The sequence below is a fragment of the Mobula birostris genome, chromosome 4, assembly GCF_030028105.1.
Source record: "Mobula birostris isolate sMobBir1 chromosome 4, sMobBir1.hap1, whole genome shotgun sequence".
Taxonomy (NCBI): domain Eukaryota; kingdom Metazoa; phylum Chordata; class Chondrichthyes; order Myliobatiformes; family Myliobatidae; genus Mobula; species Mobula birostris.
Window position 1 is genome coordinate 181,386,299 of NC_092373.1, and position 23,341 is coordinate 181,409,639.

At 41.7% G+C, this 23,341-nt stretch overlaps 1 protein-coding gene across 1 annotated transcript; it reads left to right on the plus strand.

Moving 5' to 3' along the window:
• Positions 1-69: 69 nt before the first annotated feature.
• LOC140197090 (transmembrane emp24 domain-containing protein 11-like) lies at positions 70-23,341 on the plus strand. Its single transcript, XM_072257006.1, has 5 exons — positions 70-199; positions 4,422-4,522; positions 10,365-10,490; positions 16,166-16,312; positions 23,192-23,341. Exons 1-5 carry the CDS (start codon positions 70-72, stop codon positions 23,339-23,341), a joined length of 654 nt encoding a protein of 217 aa, XP_072113107.1.

The following is a 23,341-nucleotide window of genomic DNA, read 5'->3' on the forward strand; positions in this document are numbered from 1 at the left end:
TGTACAGGCTTTTGCGTGACGGATTTCTAAACACCGTCTGTTCTGCTTATGTCACAATAAGAAATTGAAATGAAGGTTTTACTTAAGGGACTTTTGTTCACTTTAAGCTGCAGCTTCTCCTTTTCCTTCTACTTTCAACAGGGGGAGAGAGAAAAAAAGTGCATCATAGAGGACATTCCAGCTGATACCTTGGTTACAGGTGAGAGTTGATTTATGACATTGTTCTTTAAATAAAACAAAATTAAGAATATTTTCAACTATGTATTTTGTTTCATTTCTAATAAGGATTACATATCGCAATGTGATTTTAAAAATCAAATAATCAGCAACACAATATCCAGCCTTTATAGATCAATGAGAATTACAGTCATGAAGTATAGTGCAATAGAGATTGATTTACAAGAGAGCTTGCCAGACTTCTGTCTTAAGTTGCTTCCACACACGAAAGATCTCTGATTTTACCTTTGTTATTTGTTTCCTATGTTTCAAATGTACATCTTTTTGTCAATTGAACATATTTTAATACAAAAGAAAGAAATCATTAGCTTTATTTGTCACATGTGCATCAAAACAGAAAGAGAAATGTGTTGTTTGCATCACTGACCAGCATAGTCCGAGATGTGCTGGGGGCAGCCTGTGAGTGTCGCAACGCTTCCAGTGCCAACTTCCTAACCCTAACTTGTACACTTTTGGAATGTGGGGGGGGGGGGGGAGGGAAGGAAACTGGAGCACCTGAAGGAAACCTATACGGTCCCAGAGAGAATGTACAGGCTCCATACAGACAGTGGTGGAATTGAACCCCGGTCTTACAGCTGGTGCTGTAAAGCATCATGCTAATTGCCATGCCACCGAATGTTTGGCATCCTGACTGCATATTTGTGACCCTTTGCTATTCAGAGTAAATAGCATTACTGGAAATAAATATAAAACAAATATTGCCTTTACAAAGATATTGAAAGTATGCTATTCACCATCTGTGACATTCTCACCAAAGAAGGTCATGTTGTTTGTCCTTGGAATTTTCATTGATTACTCACATGTTGTGCAAATACCTACTCGTTCCTGTGCCAAAAATACACAAGCTATTAATGAAAATTGCATCGTCTCCAATTGTCAAATCAAGGAGATCCAAAAAACTAAAGCATTCTAATGACTTAATATAATTAATTAGACATATAATTTGCTTCACTCCTGACTCACCTAAAAGGCATTTCCCCTCCAAAATGCAGAATTTTTATGGCGATATGTAGAAAACTGTACTTGTTTTCAGTGTTGTATTAGGCATGATAATATAATTGAGGACCATCAAAATACCTGGCAAGTTTTCAGCAGGATGAAAATTCCTGTTGTTTTTTTTCTTTATTGATTTGAACTGAAAACAACACAGAACATGATTGCATGAGTTTATTTTTAGATTAAACTAAAAGGCTTCTTGATACAATTTGAGGGTTTTTCTGTAGGGCAAGTTATATGTTCACAATCACAATATTTCTATAATAAGTTTCAGATTCTTATCCAAGATCCTTTCACACATATGATACATTCCATGTTATAGTCACATATTATACATCAATTGTCATTGTTTTAGAACTTGATATTGCAATGACAGAAAAACTATCAACCTACTACTTTTCAGTCAAACTGTGGAAAGTGCAAAAAAGTAGGAAAAGTACTGTATCTAACTGTAAGTGACATTAACAAACCAGGGAGACGAATTATTGACAAAACTAGAAGTAAATGATCTAATTTTCATTACAGAAAGGTGGCTGAAGGAAGTGCAGCAAGATTAATGTTCAATGTAATTTGACTTTTAGGAAGCATAGGCAAAAAGAGTTTGGGTAGTGTTATTAGTTAGAGATGTTACTAGTACATAGTCAGAAATAATTTTGGCTTGGTATATTCTTATTCAGAATTAGGTTCATTTTGGGTTAACCTAGGAAATCACAAGGGGCAGAAAACATTACTGGCACTTATTTAAAGTCTCCAAATATTAACTGTAATATTCGGCAGGGCATCAGCAAAGACATAAATAACTGTAGTAATACAATAATCATGGAGAACTCCAACCCACATATTGTTTGCAGAAATCAAATATGCAGTAATAATATGGACAAATTCATAAAATGTATATAGGATGGTTTTCTAGATCACTAGATTGTGAAAGTAACTAGAGAAAAATGCTATTTTTGATTTTGTAATATGCATTGAGAGAGGGTTAATAAATAATCACCTTGCAGAAGTAAAAAAAAAGGAAATTAATAAAAATGCCTAGTCTAATTTAGCACAGTGGCATTTACTTATGGATGATAATGTGATTTACTTTGGCCTACAATGATTGTGAATTGTAGCACACTGTAAAATCCAAAGCTGTGCAATCATATCTCTTTGTTTTTCCAACAAGTTCTGGAAAGTCTTTATCAAGAGACCTTCACTGTATACTGGTGCAGAAGGGCCATTTCATTTCCAACATATGTAGTCAAAGCTTGGACTGAGGTTTAAAACAAATTTATTATCAAAGTACATGTACAGTATGTAACCATATACTACCCTGAGATTCATTTTCTTGCAGGTGTTCACAGTAGAACAAAGAAGTACAATAAAATCAGTGAAAAACTACACACAGACACTGACAAAGAACTAATATGCAAATAAAGGCAATCCGTGCTAATACAAAAAACCTTAAATAAACAAACAAATAAATAAATAATACTGAGAACATGAGTTGTTGGGTTCCCTGAAAGTGAGTCCAACAGTTGTACAATTAGTTCAGTGTTGAGGTGAGTGAAGTTATCCACACTGGTTCAGCACCCTGGTGGTTGAAGGGCAATAGCTGTTTTGAACCTGGTGACATGGGCCCTAAAGCTCCTGTACCTCCTTTCCCATGGCAGCCGCAAGACAAGAGCATAAACTGGATGGTGAGGGTTCTAGACGATAGATGCTGCTTTCTTGTGCCAGCACTCCTTGTGGATGTGCTCAATGGTGAGGGTAGGTCTGTTAGATTTTGTATGCCATGTCGCTTGAGGAGACCCACATAGCTCCTTCGTGGCTGGTTACAAGACTTTATCTCCACCTCTCTTCACTTTCTGCAGGGATCGCTCCTTTGTTCAGTCTTCCATCCCCACTAAACTGCCTTCCGGTACTTATCCCAGCAAGCAGCCTAAGTGCTACACCTGCCCATACACCTCCTCCCTCACCTCCATTCAGGGCCCCAAGCAGTCCTTCCATGTGAGGCAACACTTCACCTGCAAATCTGCTAGGGTTGTCTATAGTGTCCAGTGCTCCTGATGCGGCCTCCTCTACATTGGTGAGACTCCTCTCCTCCTACGTTGATAAGAGTCATCGTAAATTGGGGGATCGCTTCGCTGAATACCTCTGCTCCATTTGCCAAAAGCGGTATCTCCCAGTGGTCAAACATTTTAATTCCGATTCCCATTCCGACATTTCCGTCCATGGCCTCCTCTTGTGCCAAGATGAGGCCACTTTCGGGTTGGAGGAGCAATATCTTATCTTTTGTCTGGGTAGCTGCCAACTTGCTGGCATGAATATCAATTCCTCCTTCTGGTAAACTAATTCCTTCCTTTCCTCTGTTCCCAACACGGTCCTTTTATCTCTTCTCATCTGCCTATTACTTCCCCCTGTGTCCCCTACAATGTGTCCATTTCTCCTACAGTCCACTCTCCTCTCCTATCAGATTCCTTCTTCTCCAGCCTTGACCTTTCCCATCCACCTGGCTTCACCTGTCAGTTCCAGCTGGCCTCCTTCTCTTACCCCATTTTTATTCTAGCATATTCACCCTTCCTTCTCAGTCCTGAAGAAAGGTCTTGGCCCGAAGTGTCGAGAAATCATCCCCATAGATACTGTCTGACCTGCTGAGTTCCTCTAGCATTTTGTCTGTGTTGCTTTGGATTTTAGCATCAATGGATGCTCTTGTGTTTGAGATATCTCTGTTGCCTGACATCACTCTACAGCTGTCACCTGACTGCAAATCACAGTGAAGTGGGGAATGCATAGCCCAAAGACCATTTGGCAACTTACTGAGAATAGTGCCACTCCATTGATTAGAAAATCCAGGGCACTGATTTCTTTCTTAAGAGTATCTGGACCTCCAAATATTTGGAACAATTTTGCAAAACTATTTTCAGCTTTGCAGATTTTGCTTTTATAAAACTGGACACATTATGGTAGAATTAAGTGTAGAAGATGGCTCCATTGAGATTCAAAGTAGCAGGAAACAAGGCTAATTTTTTGGGGTTCTAAAGAAGTGTAGAATGGGAGGCGAAAGAGAGATTGAAGAAACAAGAAGTTCCATGATGTCCAGTTACATTACAGCCTTTGTGCCACGATCAGAGACTAATTTTTTCTACAGCTGCTAATGGTAATTAAATGGTAATTCTAACCTCAAACCTTCTTCATCTGTTCAGGACGACACAAAATGCAATCCTGGGATATTGCTGCACATGAATTCCTTCCTTCTGCACCAGGTTTAGGTTTGTTTGTGACTGTCAAAGGTCCAGATAAACAGGTATAATAGCATTTTATTTATGTTATAACGTAGCATCAGTTAAATGCTGTAAATATGCAAAGGGTTGATTAATGTTTCTGATATAACTGTTCATTAGTACTGGGTTCAGCTGCTGAAAAGATGAACCTGAAATGTGAATTTATTTTTCTGTCTCAATCGTTAATTGTGAAACCTACACCATTTTCTGTCCTTAATACAAAATGATAGTATTTGTGATATTTGTGCTTTCCTTCTGAAACTGAGTAACTGGCACCATGGGGCAGTATTACGCTCTGACCAGCCTCTCTATTACTCTGACTGTCCAAAATCAATCAATATTTTGATAACTACATTGAGATAGTACAAAGCAAAACACAATGCAGAATAGGGAAAATCAAGATAGTGGTGAGCTGTTATGCTGATTAAGGTTGAGGCTCAGAATTGTCTTATTAGGATTGAAGGGAGGGTTTTGAGGATAGCGCAGGGAGCTGAGGGACAGGGATGAAGGAAAGTTAGAATGAAGGATCAGGGGCAGTGACTGAGGTCAGTGGGCCCCCGATGACTCACCACCCCTCCAACCTGGCTGGCAGGTCCCAGGGTTGAGACTGTGTAAGTCCGGAGGTCAAGACTTCGAGGTCAAAGTCCAATGGTCGGTGGGCTTTGGGGTCGATTCCTAGAGGTCAGCTAAGTTTGAACGTTGAAACTGAAGTCCAGGGATCAGAGAGTGCCATGCCTCGCATACCCTGAGACTCTCTCATAGTTCAAATATCTGTTCATCTCCTCATTGAATATGTTCAATAACTCCAATTTGACAGCTTTCTGGGGTAGAGAATTCCAAACTATCTTGACCAGCTGAGGGAAGAAATTACTTATCTATGTCTTAAATAAATGGTCAACCATAATCTGAAACTGCAGACACCCCCAGTAGCATTCACTCCGTCAATCTTGCTCAGAATCTTAAGACTACCTCTTACTCTTCTGAATTTTAGTCTTTACTCTTTGGGGAGAAGGAGGATGAGAGGAGACATGATAGAGGTGTACAAGATAATAAGAGGAATAGATAGAGTGGATAGCCAGCGCCTCTACCCCAGGGCACCATTGCTCAATACAAGAGGACATGGCTTTAAGGTAAGGGGTGGGAAGTTCAAGGGGGATATTAGAGGAAGGTTTTTTACTCAGAGAGTGGTTGGTGCGTGGAATGCACTGCCTGAGAGAGTGGTGGAGGCAGATACACTAGTGAAGTTTAAGAGACTATTAAACAGGTATATGGAGGAATTCAAGGTGGGGGCTTATATGGGAGGCAGGGTTTGAGAGTCGGCACAACATTGTGGGCCGAAGGGCCTGTACTGTGCTGTACTATTCTATGTTCTATGTTCTATGTGTGCCCAAAATGCTCAATAGCACTCAAAATGTCAAACCCGTTTATCCCAGGAACAAACCTTCTTGGCGATGCCACCAATGAAGAATTGTATAATTTTTTAAAATACGGAGTCCAGAGTTGTACTTAACACTCTTGGTGTGATCTCACCAGCACTCTGTAAAGGTGCAACAAAACTTGCCTGCTTTTACATTCCATGCATCTTGTAATTAAGCACAACATTCCATGAGTCTTAATTCCTTTCTGTACCTACTGTTGCACGGAGCAACTGGAGGCAGACCCAAGTGCAGGATACAGGCACGGAGACAGACTAGGACTTGACTAGGAACTCGGAACCAGGACCTGGACTTGGCATGGAACTCGGAACCAGGACCTGAACTTGACTTAGAACCAGGACCTGGACTTGACTTGGAACTCGGAACCAGGACCTGGACTTGACTTGGAACTCGGAACCTGGACCTGGACTTGGCATGGAACTCGGAACCAGGACCTGGACTTGGCATGGAACTCGGAACCAGGACTTGAACTTGACTTAGAACTCAGAACCAGGACCTGGACTTGACTTGGAACTCGGAACCAGGGCCTGGACTTGACTTGGAACTCGGAACCTGGACCTGGACTTGGCTTGGAACTTGGAACCAGGACCTGGACTTGGCTTGGAACTCAGAACCAGGACCTGGTCTTGACTTGGAACTTGACCAGGACTGGGACTTGGAGCCTTGACTTGGACTGGAACTGGGACACGGAGCCGACAACACCAAAGAAAGACAACGATTCATATCTTGGCTCAGAGGAGTGGCAAACGGCCAGCAATCCTCAGCTGGACACGAAGAGACAGAATTCCCAACTCGGAGTAGCGGCAAATGGCCAGACCTACTCAGCTGGGACTGAGACAACTAAACCAACGAACGACTGACAATATGAATCTTGACACGGAGTAGCTCATGAAGTGGCAAAACAGCCGGCAATCACTTAGCTGGAAACGAGGAGACAGAATTCTCAACTTGGAGTAGCGGCAAACAGCTGGACCTACTCAGCTGGAAATGAGACGACAGAAACCAAACAATGACAGTCCATTTGTATCTAGACACGGAGAAACTCATGAAGACACTCCCTTATTCCTAGCGGCTCGGAAGACGGTCCCTTATTCCTGGCGGCCCAAAAGACGGTCCCTTATTCTTGGCGGCTTGGAGTGGTGACGATCGGCCAGCAAATCTCAGCCGAACAAGAAAACGACAGAATTCGCTTCTTAGCTCGGAGTAGCGGCAAAACGTCTAGCAACTCAGCTGGACACGAAAACGACTGAATTCACTAAGCAGCCACAGGCACCAAAGCAACTAGAGTCCACGATTCTCAGATGCCGTGGGACGAGCATAGCTGCACTGGCTACGGTGACAAACCAGCCGTGAGCAGATGAAAGCCGGAGCCTTTATGCTGCCAGTTCTAATGAGGATCAGGTGCCCTGATCAAGGAGCCCAGCAGAACACAGGGAAAAGGAAATTAACTGAAATGAGTAGTTAACAGACCGGACCATTACACCCACATGTCAAACCTTTGCATTTCACCAACACTTTGGATCCCATTGCGAACATTTTATATTCTACTCCCTTTAAATAATAATTTAAGGGCCAGCTGGTGGCGCAACGACATCAGCGCCAGACCTGGGAGCGGAGGTTCCCGAGTTCGAAACTAGTTGGGTCCGCCTCCGAGTACGCTTTCCATCTGTGCCGGGTTGAGTGTCGAGAACACAATTCGACCTCATAAAACAAAGGGAAAATACTGTGATAAATGCCTGTGTGACGCGTGGCGCGCCACACAGTCTCTCTCTCGCTCCGCGCCTTGTAAAATCCATGAAAAAGACATCATCACGGACGTACGCATGGACACGCAGACACACACGCACAGACTCGCACGCAGGCACACCCAAAACAAACAGACAAATAAATAAATAATGTAGTTGTCCAAAGACTTTATATTTTGCAATGTTATACACCAATTGCCAACTCCTTGCCCAATCACTCAGCTTGTCTATTCATGCTTCATCACAACTGATTAACCCTTATCAGCAGCAAATGTGGCTGCAGAATACTTGGTCCAGTCATTCAAGATATTGAAATATATTGTAAAGACTTCATGCCCCAACACTGATGCCTGTGGCACCATACTGATTACTAATTGCCAGTCCGATTTCTATTTAGACTTACTCTGAGTTTTGTGTTAGCCAGTTCCCTAACAATGTGCTTTGGTGCAGTAAGCAACCTTTTACTTGAAACCTAACAAATGTCTACTGATAATCCAAAGAGAATCAGAATCAGGTTTATTGTCAACGGCATGCGTCATGAGGTTTGTTAGCTTAGCAGCGGCAGTTCTATGCAATACATAACAAAGAACAAAAAAAGTAAAGATAAATAAATAAATCAATTACAGTATATGAATATTGAGTAGACTAAAAATTGTGCAAAAACAGCAATAATATATATTTTAATAAATGAGGTAGTGTTCATGGCTTCAGTGTTTTTGTTGACTTACCAAATCTCTTCAAACTCCTAATGAAGTACAGTCGCTGTCTTGCCTTCTTTATGCTGGGACCAGGTTAGGTCCTCAGAGATCTTGACACCCAGGAACTTGAAACTGCTCACTCTCTCCACTTCTGATCCCTCTATGATTGGTATGTGTTCCTTCATCTTGCCCTTCCTGAAGTCCACAATCAGCTCTTTCATCTTACTGATGTTGAGTGCAAGGTTGTTGCTGTGACACCACTCCACTAGTTGGTATATCTCGCTCCTTTGCATCCTCTCATCTCCATTTGAGATACTACCAACAATGGTGGTATTATCATCAAATGTATAGATGTGGCTATCTCTAGCCACACAGTCATGGGTATAGGGAGAGTACAGAAGTGGGCTAAACACACACCCCTGAGGTGTTGATCAACAGCAAGGAGGAGATATTATCACCAATCCACACAGATTGTGTCTTCCGGTTAGGAAGTCTTGGATCCAGTTGCAGAGGGAGGTACAGAGGCCCAGGTTCTGTAACTTATCAATCAGGATTGTGGGAACGATGGGGTTAAATGCTTAGCTACAGTCAATAAACAGCATCCTGACATAGGTGTTTGTATTGTCCAGGTGGTCTAAGGTCGTGTAGAGAGCCTTAAGATTGTGTCTGCTGTTGACCTATTGCGGCGATAGGCAAATTGCAGCGGGTCCAGGTCCTTGCTGAGGCAGGAGTTCAGTCTAGTCATGACCAACCTCTAAAAGCATTTCATCACTGTAGATGTGAGTGCTGCTGGGGGATAGTCATTAAAGCAGTTCACATTATTCTTTTTAGGCACTGGTATAATCGTTGCCTTTTTGAAGCAAGTGGGAACTTCCACCCGTAGCATTGAGAGGTTGAAAACGTCCTTGAATACACTACATCTACTAATTTATATCTCAATCACTTCCTTGAACCCTATTCCAAAGCATGGCAAAGATCACAAATGAAAGTAGTTGTTACTAACAAGACCAAGAATCTCTGAAAAGCAATAATCAGACATGAGGAACAATCTTTTCATTGTCCATAAACTCAAAACAAATCCAAGGAAGGCTATAACTTGGAGTCTACTGGGGCATTGTCGACTTCAATTATATGGCACTACTTGGATTATCTCACGTTTGATTACACTCAGTAACTTTTTTTATTAGGTACACATGTACAATTGCCCATAAATGCAAATATCTAATCAGCCAATCATGCGGCAGAAACTCAATTCATAAAAATATTCAGACAAGGTCAAGAGATTCAGTTGTTGTTCAGACTAAACATCAGAATGGGGAAGAAATGTGATCTAAGTGACTTTGACTGTGGAATGATTGTCGATGCCAGATGGGTAATGGTAATATAATGTTCCAGAGGAGGGCAGAAGTAATAATTATTGGGTCAGCTATATTAAATCTTGATGCTCTATGAAACTGGGCAAATTCTATCATTGCTATTTTGCTTTGGTCATAGCAGTAAAAGTAACTATGACATTTGTATTTTTGTAAAAATCTGTTTGCTTCAACAAGGATATTCAGGAAAGGAAATCTGATTCCTGATGAATAGCAATATGTGTTGTAGTTATATTGTTATTCCTTCTTGTGCCTTGTGGTGCATCGGGTGGTTGAGCCTTTCTTTAGCATTTTGTTTGTTTTTTTTTTCCTCCGAGGCAGAGATGTTAGCTCAACGCTCAACCCCAACACAGGTGGGGGAGAAAAGAGAGCTGAACTGGCTGGATTCGAACCCGGGACCAATTGTCTCGAAGTCCGATGCTGATTCCACTACACCTGAAGCCAAATGTAGTTCTATGTGTTATTGCAATTACCATAATTGTGTTACACATTGATTTTCAATAATTTTCATATATGTTGCAAAATCAATGATTTTCCAGATATTTAAATCAAATACAATGTACAAATGATTTCTTCATTAACTAAACAATTCATGTTTTTTTCTTATAAACAGATTTTGCTGCATAAATTATATGCTCCAGAAAGTCACTTTATATTTCAGTCTCATTCTCAAGGGGAGCACTACATCTGCCTGACATCCAACTCCACCAGACTAGCAGTGTTTGCTGGGAGTAAATTGGTACGTGCATCACATTAGCAACATTTAACCCTTTTAATAAAATGAAAACATATGATAATTAATGCAATAACTCAAATGCTAAGTATATTTAGTAACTGCAGTTCAAAGCCTCAACCTTGCAATGGCACACAAAAGTTCAAAGTCCAAAGTAAATCTATAATCAAAGTACCTATATGTCATGATACACAACCCTGCATTTTCTTGAGGGCATTCAAGATTCAAGATTATTTAATGCCATTTCCAGTACACAAGGAGAACCAAATAATTGTTACTCCGGTTCTAAAGCAGCATTAAAAAAAAACACAATAAGATGAAAACAGAATAACAGAAAAACAATAAATATAAATACATAAGATAGCTTATACACAAAGATTGTATTTCCATAAAGCGACGCTAGGCACAGTAGTGTGTGTATATAAGGTGACCGGCAGGAAATGATAAAATAATGGTGTGGGGGTGTGGACGAGTGAGTTAGTGGGTGGAGGTGTTGATCAGTCTTACTGCTTGGGGAAAGTAACTTCCTGAGTCCAGTGGCCCCTGCATGGAAGCTACATAGCTTTTCCCCTGATGGGAGTGGATGAAACAGCCCATGAGCAGGGTGAGTGGGATCCCTCCTGATACTACTGGCCCTTTTCCAGCACCTTTCTATATATATTAATAAAGTACATCTATCTATCTATCTATATGATCTTGATGGGAGGTAGGCTGGTGCCAATGATGCATTGGGCAGTTTTGACTACCCATTGTAGAGTCTTCATGTCCGTCACAGTGCAATTTCCGTATCGTGGAGTGATGCAGCTTGTTAGAATGCTCCCTACTGCACACCTGTAGAATGACATGAGTATAGATGTGTATAGTCCGGCTCTCTTCAGCCTCCTCAGAAAATAGAGGTATTGGTGAGTTTTCCTGATTGTGTGATTAGTTATCAGTTTTCATTGCAGTAAATACTGCAATGAAAAATTGCACACATCAAGATGGACAACGAACTGCAAATACAAAAAGAAAATAAAAACAAAAAAACCCAATAAATATCAAGAACATGAAATGAAGAGCCCTTGAAAATTGAGTCATAGTTTGTGGGAACAGTTCAGTGACAGGGCAAATGAAGTTGAGTGAAGTTATCCATTCTAGTTCAAGAGCCTGATGGTTGAGTGGTAATACTGTAAATGTTCCTGAACATGGTAGTATGAGTCCTGAGGCTCCTGCACCTTCTTTCTGATGGCAGCAGTGAGAAGACAGCATGGCCTGGGGGTGGGGGTCCTTGATGATTGATACTGTTTTCCTGTGACAATGCTCCATGCAAACAAATTCACAAAGTTTGACTGAGATTCGTGTCCACCCTTTTTCCCTTTTTCTGAAGGTGGTGGTGAGATGCAGCTCTCTGGTGAGACAGTTCTGTAGTGCTGACTTTTGTGTTTCCTTCTACAGTCTGTTGGGTGTCATTTGGAGGCCATATCAGGATGGTGTGACAATGTGCCTTTAGCCTTACTCCTGCTGCCTATCTGCTACCTAGTCTGGTGAGGAGCTGGGGAGGGTTATGGTTATGGAGAGAAAAGTTTTTTTTATGTTAGTTATGCAGAGAGAAAAATTAAAGATGCATGTTTATATTGTCTATAGGTAGTAAAATGGAAGAGTGGAAGAGAAGAGGAAGTGAGATCTAGTTGATATATTAAACCAATAGGAATATCTTCATAGTCAAATTATACTGGACCTAAAACTCCACTTGGGTTGTTCTGATCTCCTGTTGTGACCATTGAGGGAAATTGCCAGAAGTTCCTTTATATAAAAGGGCCAACATCATTTACAAAATGAATAACAAGAGAAAATGCTGGAAATATTCACTAGGTGGGCGGCATCTGCTGAGAACTAATTTGTTAATATCTCCGGTCAATGACCTTTTATGACTTAGTCGTTGTCCTGAAATATTAGCTGTTTCCCACTCCTTACCTACTAGGAATTTCCAACATTTTGCTTTTTTAGGCCTGGCACTTGTGGTTTCTTGCTCTTCGTTTTACAAAAGGAATTCACCTTAAGACCATTAGACATAGGAATAGAAGGAGCACCAACCATCCCTGTGACAGTTCAATATGGTCATACCTGATCCATCAGTTCTCAAGTCCACTTTCTTGCTCATAACCTTTGACTCCCCTAATTAGTAATATATAGATCTCAGATTGAAATATACTGAAGAACTTTAGCAAGAAGTTCCAAAGTCTCACAATCCTCTAAGGCAGGAGTTCCCAACCTTTGTCATACTACAGAACAATTTCATTAAGCAAGGGGTCTATGGTCCCCAGGTTGGGAATCCTTGCTCTGAGGGAAGGAGTTCTTAATCTCAGTATTAAATGGGGGACCCAAGAGAGGAAATACTCTCTCAGCATTTACCCTTAGAGTCTTGTATGTCTCAATAAGATTGCCTCTCATTTCTTCGAAACTCCATTAAGTATGTCCTAACTGTGTACTCTCTACTCATGAAATAATCCTGCTTTATCCAAGATCACACTGCTGTGCAGAAGGAGTTGAGAGTGCTTGTAAATGAATCGGAAAAGGTTGGTTTGCAGGTGCAGCAGGTTTTCAAGAAGCAAGTGGAATGCTGGCCTTCATTGCTAGAGGGATTGAATTTACGAGCAGGGAAGTTATGCTGCAACTGTACTGGTGAGCCCAATCTTCAGTACTGCATGCAGTTCTGGTCTCCTTACTTGAGGAAGGATATTCAGGCTTCGGAGGCGTTGCAGAGGTGATTCACCTGGTTGATTCCAGAGATGAGAGGGTTGAACTATGAGGAGAGATTGAGTTGTCTGGGACTGTACTCGCTGGAATTCATAAGGATGAGAGGAAATCTTATGGATGGCATCCGTTAGTCTAGCGAGACCATGGATCTGCGTCTGGAAAGTCTCACTTCAGTCTCTCCAGGGCGCAGGCCTGGGCAAGGTTGTATGGAAGACCAGCAGTTGCCCAAGCAGCAAGTCTCCCCTCTCCACGCCACCGATGTTGTCCAAAGGAAGGGCAAAGGCCAATACAGCTTGGCACCAGTGACGCTGCAGGAGTTGCCAGAGCAAGGTTGAAAGCAACGTCAGACTGCCTTAGGCCTTAGGGTTGAAAGTAAGCATGCAGGTACAGTAGGCAGTGAAGAAAGCTAATGGCATGTTTTTTTTAGATTATGAGGACACGCAGTCCTCTTTTATTGTCATTTAGTAATGCATGCATTAAGAAATGATACAATGTTTCTCCAGAATGATATCACAGAAACACATGACAAACCGACTGAAAAACTGACAAAAACCACATAACTATAGCATATAGTTACAACAGTGCAAAGCAATACCGTAATTTGATAAAGAACAGACCATGGGCATTGTAAAAAGTCTCAAAGTCTCTCGAAAGTCCCATCATCTCACACAGACGGTGAACCTCCAGTGCCGCAAACTTGCCGATGCAGCATCCTGGAAGCATTCGACCACAGTCCGACACTGAGTTCGTCCGAAAACTCCGAGCCTCTGACCAGCTCTCTGACACCGAGCACCGAGCACCATCTCTGCCGAGCGCTTTGACCCCGGCCCTGGCAACAGGCAATAGGCAAAGCTGAGGATTTGGGGCCTTCCCCTCCAGAGATTCTAGATTGCACAGTAGCAGCGGCAGCGAAGCGGGCATTTCAGAAGTTTCTCCAGGTGTTCCTCCGAGCTTCTCACAGCCGACTGCATCAAATCAGGATTGTGCACAGCATCCTAGTTAACACATACGATATCATTTGGAATGGCCGCGCACGCTGCCATCTTCTCCTCCCTCCTGTTGGCCTTCATAACAAGGGGAATTGAGTATAGGAGCAAAGAGGTCCTTCTGCAGTTGTATAGGGCCCTGGTGAGACCACACCTGGAGTACTGTGTGCAGTATTGGTCTCCAAATTTGAGGAAGTACATTCTTGCTATTGAGGGAGTGCAGCGTAGGTTCACGAGGTTAATACCCGGGATGGCGGGACTGTCATATGTTGAAAGATTGGAGCGACTGGGGTTGTATACACTGGAATTTAGAAGGATGAGAGGGGATCTGTTTGAAACAAATAAGATTATTAAGGGATTGGACACACTAGAGGCAGGAAACATGTTCCTGATGTTGGGGAAGTCCAGAACCAGAGGCCACAGTTTAAGGGTAAGGGGTAGGCCCTTTAGAACGGAGTTGAGGAAAAACTTTTTCACCCAGAGAGTTGTGGATCTGTGGAATGCTCTGCCTCAGAAGGCAGTGGAGGCCAGTTCTCTGGATGCTTTCAAGAAAGAGTTAGATAGAGCTCATAAAGATAGTGAAGTCAAGGGATATGGGGAGAAGGCAGGTACAGGGTACTGATTCTGGATGATCAGCCATGATCACAGTGAATGGCGGTGCTGGCCTAAAGGGTCAAATGGCCTACTCCTGCACCTATTGTCTATTGTCTATTAGGGACACCAGCTCCAGATTTGTCCTCAGGGTTTACTTCCGAAGCCTTTCCCATAAGTGGGCACAGCCGCAAGGCAGCGGAGGTTTGAAATCAGAGTTTTCCCTCTCTTTGGTGAACTGCCTTCCCAGGCTGACGAGCTCCATCTACCCGAAGCACTGGTTTTAAGGCGCCAGGGCCGGCCTTCCCCTGTCAGCAGAAACAGTTCAGCTGGGCTTAGAGGCCAAGCCACATGAGAAGGCCAGGAGTTTGACTTGGTTGTCAGAGGCTATTTGAGGTGCATGCCATGAGGAGCACTTTCAGGTAGTGGGAGCTTGTCCCCACTACCACTCCTTGGCTTGACAACCTTGGAACATATAAAATTATGAAAGGGATAGTTAAGTTAGAGGCAGGAAAGTTGTTTCCACTGGTAGGTGAGACTAGAACAAGGGGACATATCCTCAAGATTTGGGGGAAGTAAATTGAGGACGGAGATGAGGAGGAACTGACTTTTCCAGAGAATGGTGAATCTGTGGAATTCTCTGCCCAATGAGGCCATGGAGGCTACCTCAGTAAATATACTTAAGACAAGGTTGGATATATTTTTGCATAGTAGAGGAATTAAGGGTTATGGGGAAGAGGTAGGTAGGTGAAGACAAGTCCATGGTCAAATCAACTATGATCTTATTGAATGGCAGAACAGGGTCAATGGACCAGATGGCCTACTCCTGCTCCTATTTCCCATGTTCTTATCAGGCTAGTCAACCCTCTCTGATGTGATAGTATTTTCCCCCAAATAGGAGAGCCAAAATAATTTGCAATAGAATAGATGTGGTGTCACTGATGACTTCTGCAACTGCAGTAACACATCTGACTTTTAAACTCCAAATCCCTTGAAGTACCAGCATTCTATTTGCCCTCCCTATTACCTCCTGACCATGTGCTAACTTTGTGTGTTTCGTGTACAAAGACCCACAAATTCTTTGGTGCTTCAGATTTCTGCAGTTCATCTCCATTAAAACAACATTCTGTTTTTACCTTGTTTCCAAAATGAACATCACATTTTCTCCCACAATACTCCACCTGCTAACTACCTCTTTTTATAAACTGCTTATATTCTCCTCACAATTTGCCTTCTAACATACTTTTCTGTCATGCATAAGGTTACTACAACATTTTAAATATTGGACCTAGAAAACATAATTTTTCCTGAGATGTCATTTTGCTCATTGTACACAATTCTAATTCAATGTGAATTTCTATCTTACAGCGCATTAATTTGGACATTCAGGTTGGTGAACGTATCACTGAAAAGTCTCCTGATGAAACCAAGGACAAGATAATTAATGCGGAGGAAAGAGTTCTGCATTTAATAGAGAGAATGGAATATATCAGCAAACAGCAGGACTATCAGAGAGTATGTCAATATGTTTTCAAATGCAAAGGAAATTTAGCATGCTTTGGGCTTGTTTCCCTTACATCATCTTTCAAGAAAGACATTCCAAAGTCCCATTACTCAGTGGGGGAAAAAGCCTAATTTTTGTCTAAACTGCATGACCCCATTATTTTTAAACAGTGATTCCTAGTTTTAGGTTCTTCTATATGAGGAAACATTCTTTTGACGTCCATCCTACCAATGCCCCTCAGGAACCTGTATAATTCAATCAACTCTTACACTTCAGAATTCCAGCAGATACATGCCGATACAGGACATATCACAAGAAAACCCACCCACTCCATACATTAATCTAGTAAACATTATCAACTTTCCTACACTAAGGAGACCAATACCCCAGGTTTGATTTCACCAATAGCCAATATAAGTCAACATAACCCTCCTAATTTTGCATTTGTTTCCACTAACAATAAACAATACAATTTTGTTGGCTTTCCTGTGTGTTCGTCTATCGTCGACGTCGATGAGGACCTCGGCACCATTATAATGGTGTTGAGACTAGCGCGTGATTTGGATTTAAGTGAGGGAGATTTGCGCAGCGTCAGCCTCACTCTCTCTTCCCAATTCCCATCTGGATCCAGTGGCAAGACAGAGACGAGATGGCTGGAGATGGGACTGGGCACAGTGGATGACCAGGACATCTTCTGTGTCTTGTCCTGCTCTAGATGTTCCACGACGCTTGCAGAGTCCGCCTTCTTGACCGTTGGACCTTCCATTGGTCTCGTCCACTCAATCCACCGGAGTCTGTCTTCGCATGCTGGGGTAGACAACTCCCTACCTCACTGAGGGTTTGAGACCTATCAGCTACCCTCACCTGGTTTAGCCGGCTTGTTGAAGCTGTTGCCCGGGGTGTGGCCGCTGTCGCATGCAAACAGCTACGGGGAGCCACAGGTGAGAGCTGTGTGCCAGGTGGGGACGAAAGGTGGACTAACCGCCTTGAAAAGGTGGGGGGGGGGGAACATGCTGGCTTTCCTAATTGCTTGAAGAAGTTACAAGACTTTTGTGCTCCACGTACGTGATCATCCAGATTTCTCTAGCTCAAGTTCTGCAACCTTTATATTTAGATAATATGCTTCTCTCCTGCCAAAATGGATGTTTTCATATTTTCCCACATTATACTCTGTTAGCAAGTTCTTTGTACACTCACTTAATCTCTCCATATCCCTTTGTAGCTTTCTTATGTTCTCTTCATATCCATCTTTGAATCAACATTACAATACCTTGGGTGTTTTCAACCTAGTCATTTAAACAAATTGGAGAGCTATCACCAATCTCCAAAACATTATATTACATTTTGCCAACTAAAAGAAGAACCATTTTCCTATTTTCTATTATTTTTAATCAGCCAGCTTTCCACCTCCCACACCATTTAGTTTTTTATTTTACATACTGTATTATCATTTGGTGAAGTACCTTCTGGAAATCTAAATATAGTACAGTACTTGCAAATTGTCTTTTCTCAATGCACAGTGCACATTATTTCTTCAAAATAACTCAAATATGCTTTTCTTTTTACAAATCCACATTGAAATTTTCTGATTATCTTGAATTTTGCTAAAATAAATTTTAATATTTTCCATTTTACAAATGTAAAACTAACTTCAAATTATCATGAAAACTGAAGCTAATTTCCTGCTTTCTCCTCACCTTTCTGAATAAAGGGGTTATTTTTACTATTTTTCAATCTCATGGAACTTCCTAGGAACTTGGGAAATTTTGGAAAATTAAAACCAACAAATCAACCATGTAATGAACTGTATTCAACCTGAAATATTAACTCAGTTTCTCTATTCAAACACATCAGCTGATCTGATGATTGTTGGTAATTCCTGATTTTATAAACAGTTTCCAGCATTCAGTTTGATTCATTTGCATCTTTTTTTCATAAGACACTCCTAAAGATCGCCCGATGAAATCTAACAGGATCCAGGGATAGCATCTCACAATTCCAACAATTTGTTCAGCACTATTATTCAGATGATTGTACTGTCCTGAGTTCTTCCTTCCCTTCAGATTCTCAATTGTATCTCTTTTTACTTGTATCGTCTATTGTAAAGATCCTAGATAGTTCTATGTAAATGGATATTTAATTAATTTGTGATGTCCTTGTTTTCTATTAATTCCCGAAATGTACTTTCTGTGGTCCATTATTCATATTCTTTTAAGTTTTTCCCATTGCTTGTTTGGTCATTCTTTGCTGCTGTCCAATCTTCTGACCTGCCACGTATCAAGGTCCTGGTCAAGAACTCCGTCAGAATCAGCTCCAATGTGACCAGGCTATTGCTACTAGCCTCTGCCATATTTTTGTCTTTACTTTTCATTGCTGCATTAGGAAGGTCATCAAAGCTTTCATCCACTTTTCTTTGTGCCCGTAGAAGTAGGAAATGAGTGTGGGGATTTTTTCCATTTGCAAAATTTTCCCAAAGGGCTGACTTTCATATAAATTAGTAAATTGGTTTATTATTGTTACATGTACTGAGGTACACTGAAAAGATTGTCTTGCATACATTTTGGCAGGTAGTACGAGGTAAACAGTAACAGAGTGCAGAACACGCTGTTACAGTCAGAGACTTCTGTTAAGATGGTGTTGTGCTGAGATACAGCGGCCTCTCTAGGTGCAAACAAACATGACATTTTTAGTCTTTTACATCTTATTTTACTATCGCAAGACACTACTGGATATTAAGGACTGAGTACAGCAGGACTACCCACTAGTAAGTTGCTCAATAGCAGTGGAAATGGACTTGTTGTGCACTGTTTTGCAGCCTGCTTTAGGCACCTAGGGTAGAAGCTGTCAGAAGTGATGCGTGATCTATCAAATAGTGGAAGTGATTGGCTTATACATTTTTATTGTGATTGCAAGACTCTGTTGGATATTGGTAATGTAGGATACTGAGAGTCTAAATCACTGGTTCATTGGTGACACCAACGCCGGGGGGCTGTGTGGTCTCGATGTGGCGCGGACCGGGCCCTCATGTCTTAGGGCCGCCTGTTGTGGCTGTCAGAGGAATGCCAGAGCTGGATGTGTGACACTGGATTCCGTACTGGGTTGGGGGGGTCTGGCCCCACCCATTGGTGCTGCCCTCCAGTGTTCACTCCTGGGAAGACAAGCCAGGTTATGTTCATCCGCAGTTGCGCTTGCATGAGACGAGAAACTGCTGCAGGCTATTCTTGCAGAAACATGGCTCCAGAACAACACCCATGTACCATCAATCTACAGGGCAGTACACTCAGAGACTTGAGCTGTATGGTTTTTTTTTGTAACTATATTTTTCTGCTGTCATATGTACTGTTGGTACTGTGTTTTGCACCTTGGCCACAGAGATAAACTGTTCCTTTTGGATTTATTCATGTGTATGGTTGAATGATAATTAAACCTGAACTTGAAAGTGCAGTGCAAGTAAACAGTAAGATGAAATGCTGTAATGAACAGATTGTGAGGTCAATTATTGTTCAATAGGCTTATAACAGTGGATAGAAGCTGTCTTTGAGCCTGATGGTATGTGCTTTTAGGCTTCTCCATCCTTTATGCCTGATGGAAGGGGTGAGAAGAGAGATTGTACGGGGTGAGTGGGATCTTGATTATGCTGACTGCTTTACTGAAGCAACAACGTGTAGAAAGAGTCTACGGAGGTTGTCTTCCATGATGTGAATGCCGTCCATAACTCTCTGCAGTGTCTTGTGGTCACAGGCAGAGTAGCTGCCGTACCAAGTCATGATGTATCTGGATAGAATACTTTCGTATCATGCATCAATAAAAATTGGAGGATCAAAAGGGATATATCAAACTTCTTGAGGAAGTAGGGGTCCTGGTGAGCTTCCCTAGCTGTGGTGTTAACGTGGTTGGATCAGGACAGACTATTGGTGTTGTTCACTCTTTGGATCTTGAAGCTCTCAACCCTTTAGACCTCAGTCCTACTGATGTAACCAGGAGCATGTGTACTGCCCTGGCCCCATCCTGAAGTCAATGACCAGCTCTTGTGCTTTGCTGATATTGAGGGAAAGGTTGTTGTCATGACACCATACCACTAGGCTCTCCATTTCCTTCCTGTACTCCAACTCATTATTACTTGAGACACGGCCCACTCCATCTGCAAACATGTAGATGGAGTTAGAGCAGAACCTGGTCATTTGGCATAAAAGGTTTATGGAGCAGAATAGGGGGCCGAGGATGCAGCCTTGTGGGGCACTGGTGTTGAGGATAATTGCGGCAGTGATGTTATCAGCTATCCTTACTGATGGCAGACTGTTGGTCTCCCCGGCAATTTCCTGCCCAGTGAGCGTGCTTGTCTGTTTCATGGAGAGACTCCATACCCATAGTCGAGGCCCGAAGTTCAAATCCGTGATCAGCATCCTAGGGTGAAGTCTGAAGTTGAAGGCCTGATGACTGTGAATCTGAAAATCTGGCGACAAGGACTGGAGGCCTGGAGGTGGCCTGTCCTGTGGTTGGAGGCCTCTCTTGGTGTGTGAGTGGGTGGGTTGGAGGGATGGAAAAAGGGCTTGTTTTGCTGTTGTTGTCCTAGTTTGCTGTTGTTGCTGCTGCTTGGGTTCTTCCATGGAGCATTGTGGACATGCTATGTTGGTGCCAGGAAGTGTGGTGACACTTGCGGGCTGCCTCCAGCACATCATTGCGTGTGCTGGTTGTTGATGCAAATGGCGCATTTCACTGTATGTCCATGTGATAAATAAATCTGAATCTAAATTATAACCTCCTTGTACTACAAAAAATTGTATGTCCTGTAGATAACAGGAATTCTGCAGATGCTGGAAATTCAAGCAACACACATAAAAGTTGTTGGTGAACGCAGCAGGCCAGGCAGCATCTCTAAGAAGAGTGAGTAAGGAATTTGAAAGTTGGAGGGGGAGGGGGAGATCCAAAATGATAGGAGAAGACAGGAGGGGGAGGGATGGAGCCAAGAGCTGGACAGGTGATAGGCAAAAGGGATACGAGAGGATCATGGGACCCTCCTGTCCCATGATCCTCTCGTATCCCTTTTGCCTATCCCTAGACCTCCTGTCCCATGATCTTCTCGTATCCCTTTTGCCTATCACCTGTCTAGCTCTTGGCGCCATCCCTCCCCCTCCTGTCTTCTCCTATCATTTTGGATCTCCCCCTCCCCCTCCAACTTTCAAATCCCTTACTCACTCTTCCTTCAGTTAGTCCTGACGAAGGGTCTCGGCCTGAAACGTCGACTGTACCTCTTCCTAGAGATGCTGCCTGGCCTGCTGCGTTCACCAGCAACTTTTATGTCCTGTAGATACTGTTTTCCACTAGCCTGTCTAGATCTCTCTGAACTACTGGAAATACTCATCTTCCTTCTGTTACTGCAGCATCCATCCTTAAAATAACAGCTTTGACTGTACATCTAATCTTTTAAAGGTCTGGCTCCTGAGGTCACAGTTGCAAAGCCAAGTGCTGGTAGCTACCTGCCATTGCAATGGATCAGTGTAACTAAACCTTGAAATCTGATAACAATGTTCTGGAACTTCTATAAATAGTATTGTGATGACACAGAATTCTGGTTAGAGCTATTAAAAAGTAATAAAGGGATTTCTAGGGCCTGATATTTTACCCAGATGGGACTCTGCTGATATACTGGTAAGATAAGGGTTGAGCCTGAAGTGGCATTGGGGAAGAGTAGTGTTGAGTACGATGAACATACTGGTTCTGAGTTATCAACCTGAAGTCATTAGAAATCAAAAATAACCAAGAATGTTACAGATATTTTCCTATCACATATTGGAAATATAGATTTTCCCTATACCCCTACTTCACCAAACCCCTTCTCTTCAAAGTAATATTACAACTGTAATCAACTCCAGAACTCAGTATACTGTCTCTATATCCCACTTCCCTACTTTCTATTATAAACTAACTCATGAAACATTTGGGTCTCTAGCTCTGGAATATCTTCCTAAACCTTACTGCTTAACATCTCTTCATTCCTTTAGTAGCCTTATTAAAATCCACTGCCTTGACAAGGTTTTAATTATTTTTTTTTCTTCGTTTCAGTGGACATTTCTGAGTCTGTCTCAAATGTGGGCACTTTGCTTCTCTATGATACAAGTACCATTGAAGAAAATGACTCTTGATAGAAGTGGAATAAAGATCTTGATAGAAGTGGAATAAAGTCAGAGAAGCATATTAAGTGTGTTGTTAATAAATGATCGAAAAAATGCAGGTCAATGCAAGGAAATTAGAAAAGAAATCACAATTTTTTTCACATGCCAGTGTTTATTTCCCTCAAGGTTAGTTGCAGCAGAAAGCCTTAATTTATAGAACTTCTAAAAGGGTTGGTGCTATGATATTGGCATATGCTGATTTAATTTAATTGGGTTGTGAATATACTGGTTAAATTGGTTATTATTTTAGCTTTTGACATAGCAATGTAATTATTAATGTTAATAGAGCAAATGGTATTTAACTACAGTGTGTGTTTTTATGGGAGTAACAATACAACTGAATTTAGATATGTTTTACATTTTCCATGGATGTAGGTAAAACTCCAGTCTTTAGCAAGTTTGATAATACATATGGAAACATCTATTTCTGTCATTCAATTATATTGATGTTTCTTTAAAGATGGGCATAACATCATCGCAGTGGGAGTAATATATTGTTTGTACTTTTAAAAATTCATTTATCTAGGAGACCACTTTACAGAAAAAAACAAACATTATTTAAATCACATCTTTACATAACTATCAATGTAATTATTTCCAATACAATTTGAGTATAAATAATGTTCATATTACAGTGAATATATGCAGTACTAAAATAAAATCCTGTTGTTGTAAGATGATTTAACTAATATTCCAAATCTCTTGTCTGATCTACAGTTACGTGAAGAAGAATTTCGACGAGTCAGTGAAAGGACTAACGACGACATCTTATGGTGGGCTCTAGTTCAAACCACAATCCTTCTCACAATGGGAGTCTGGCAAATGAAGCACATGAAAAATTTCTTTGTGGCCAAGAAACTAGTATAA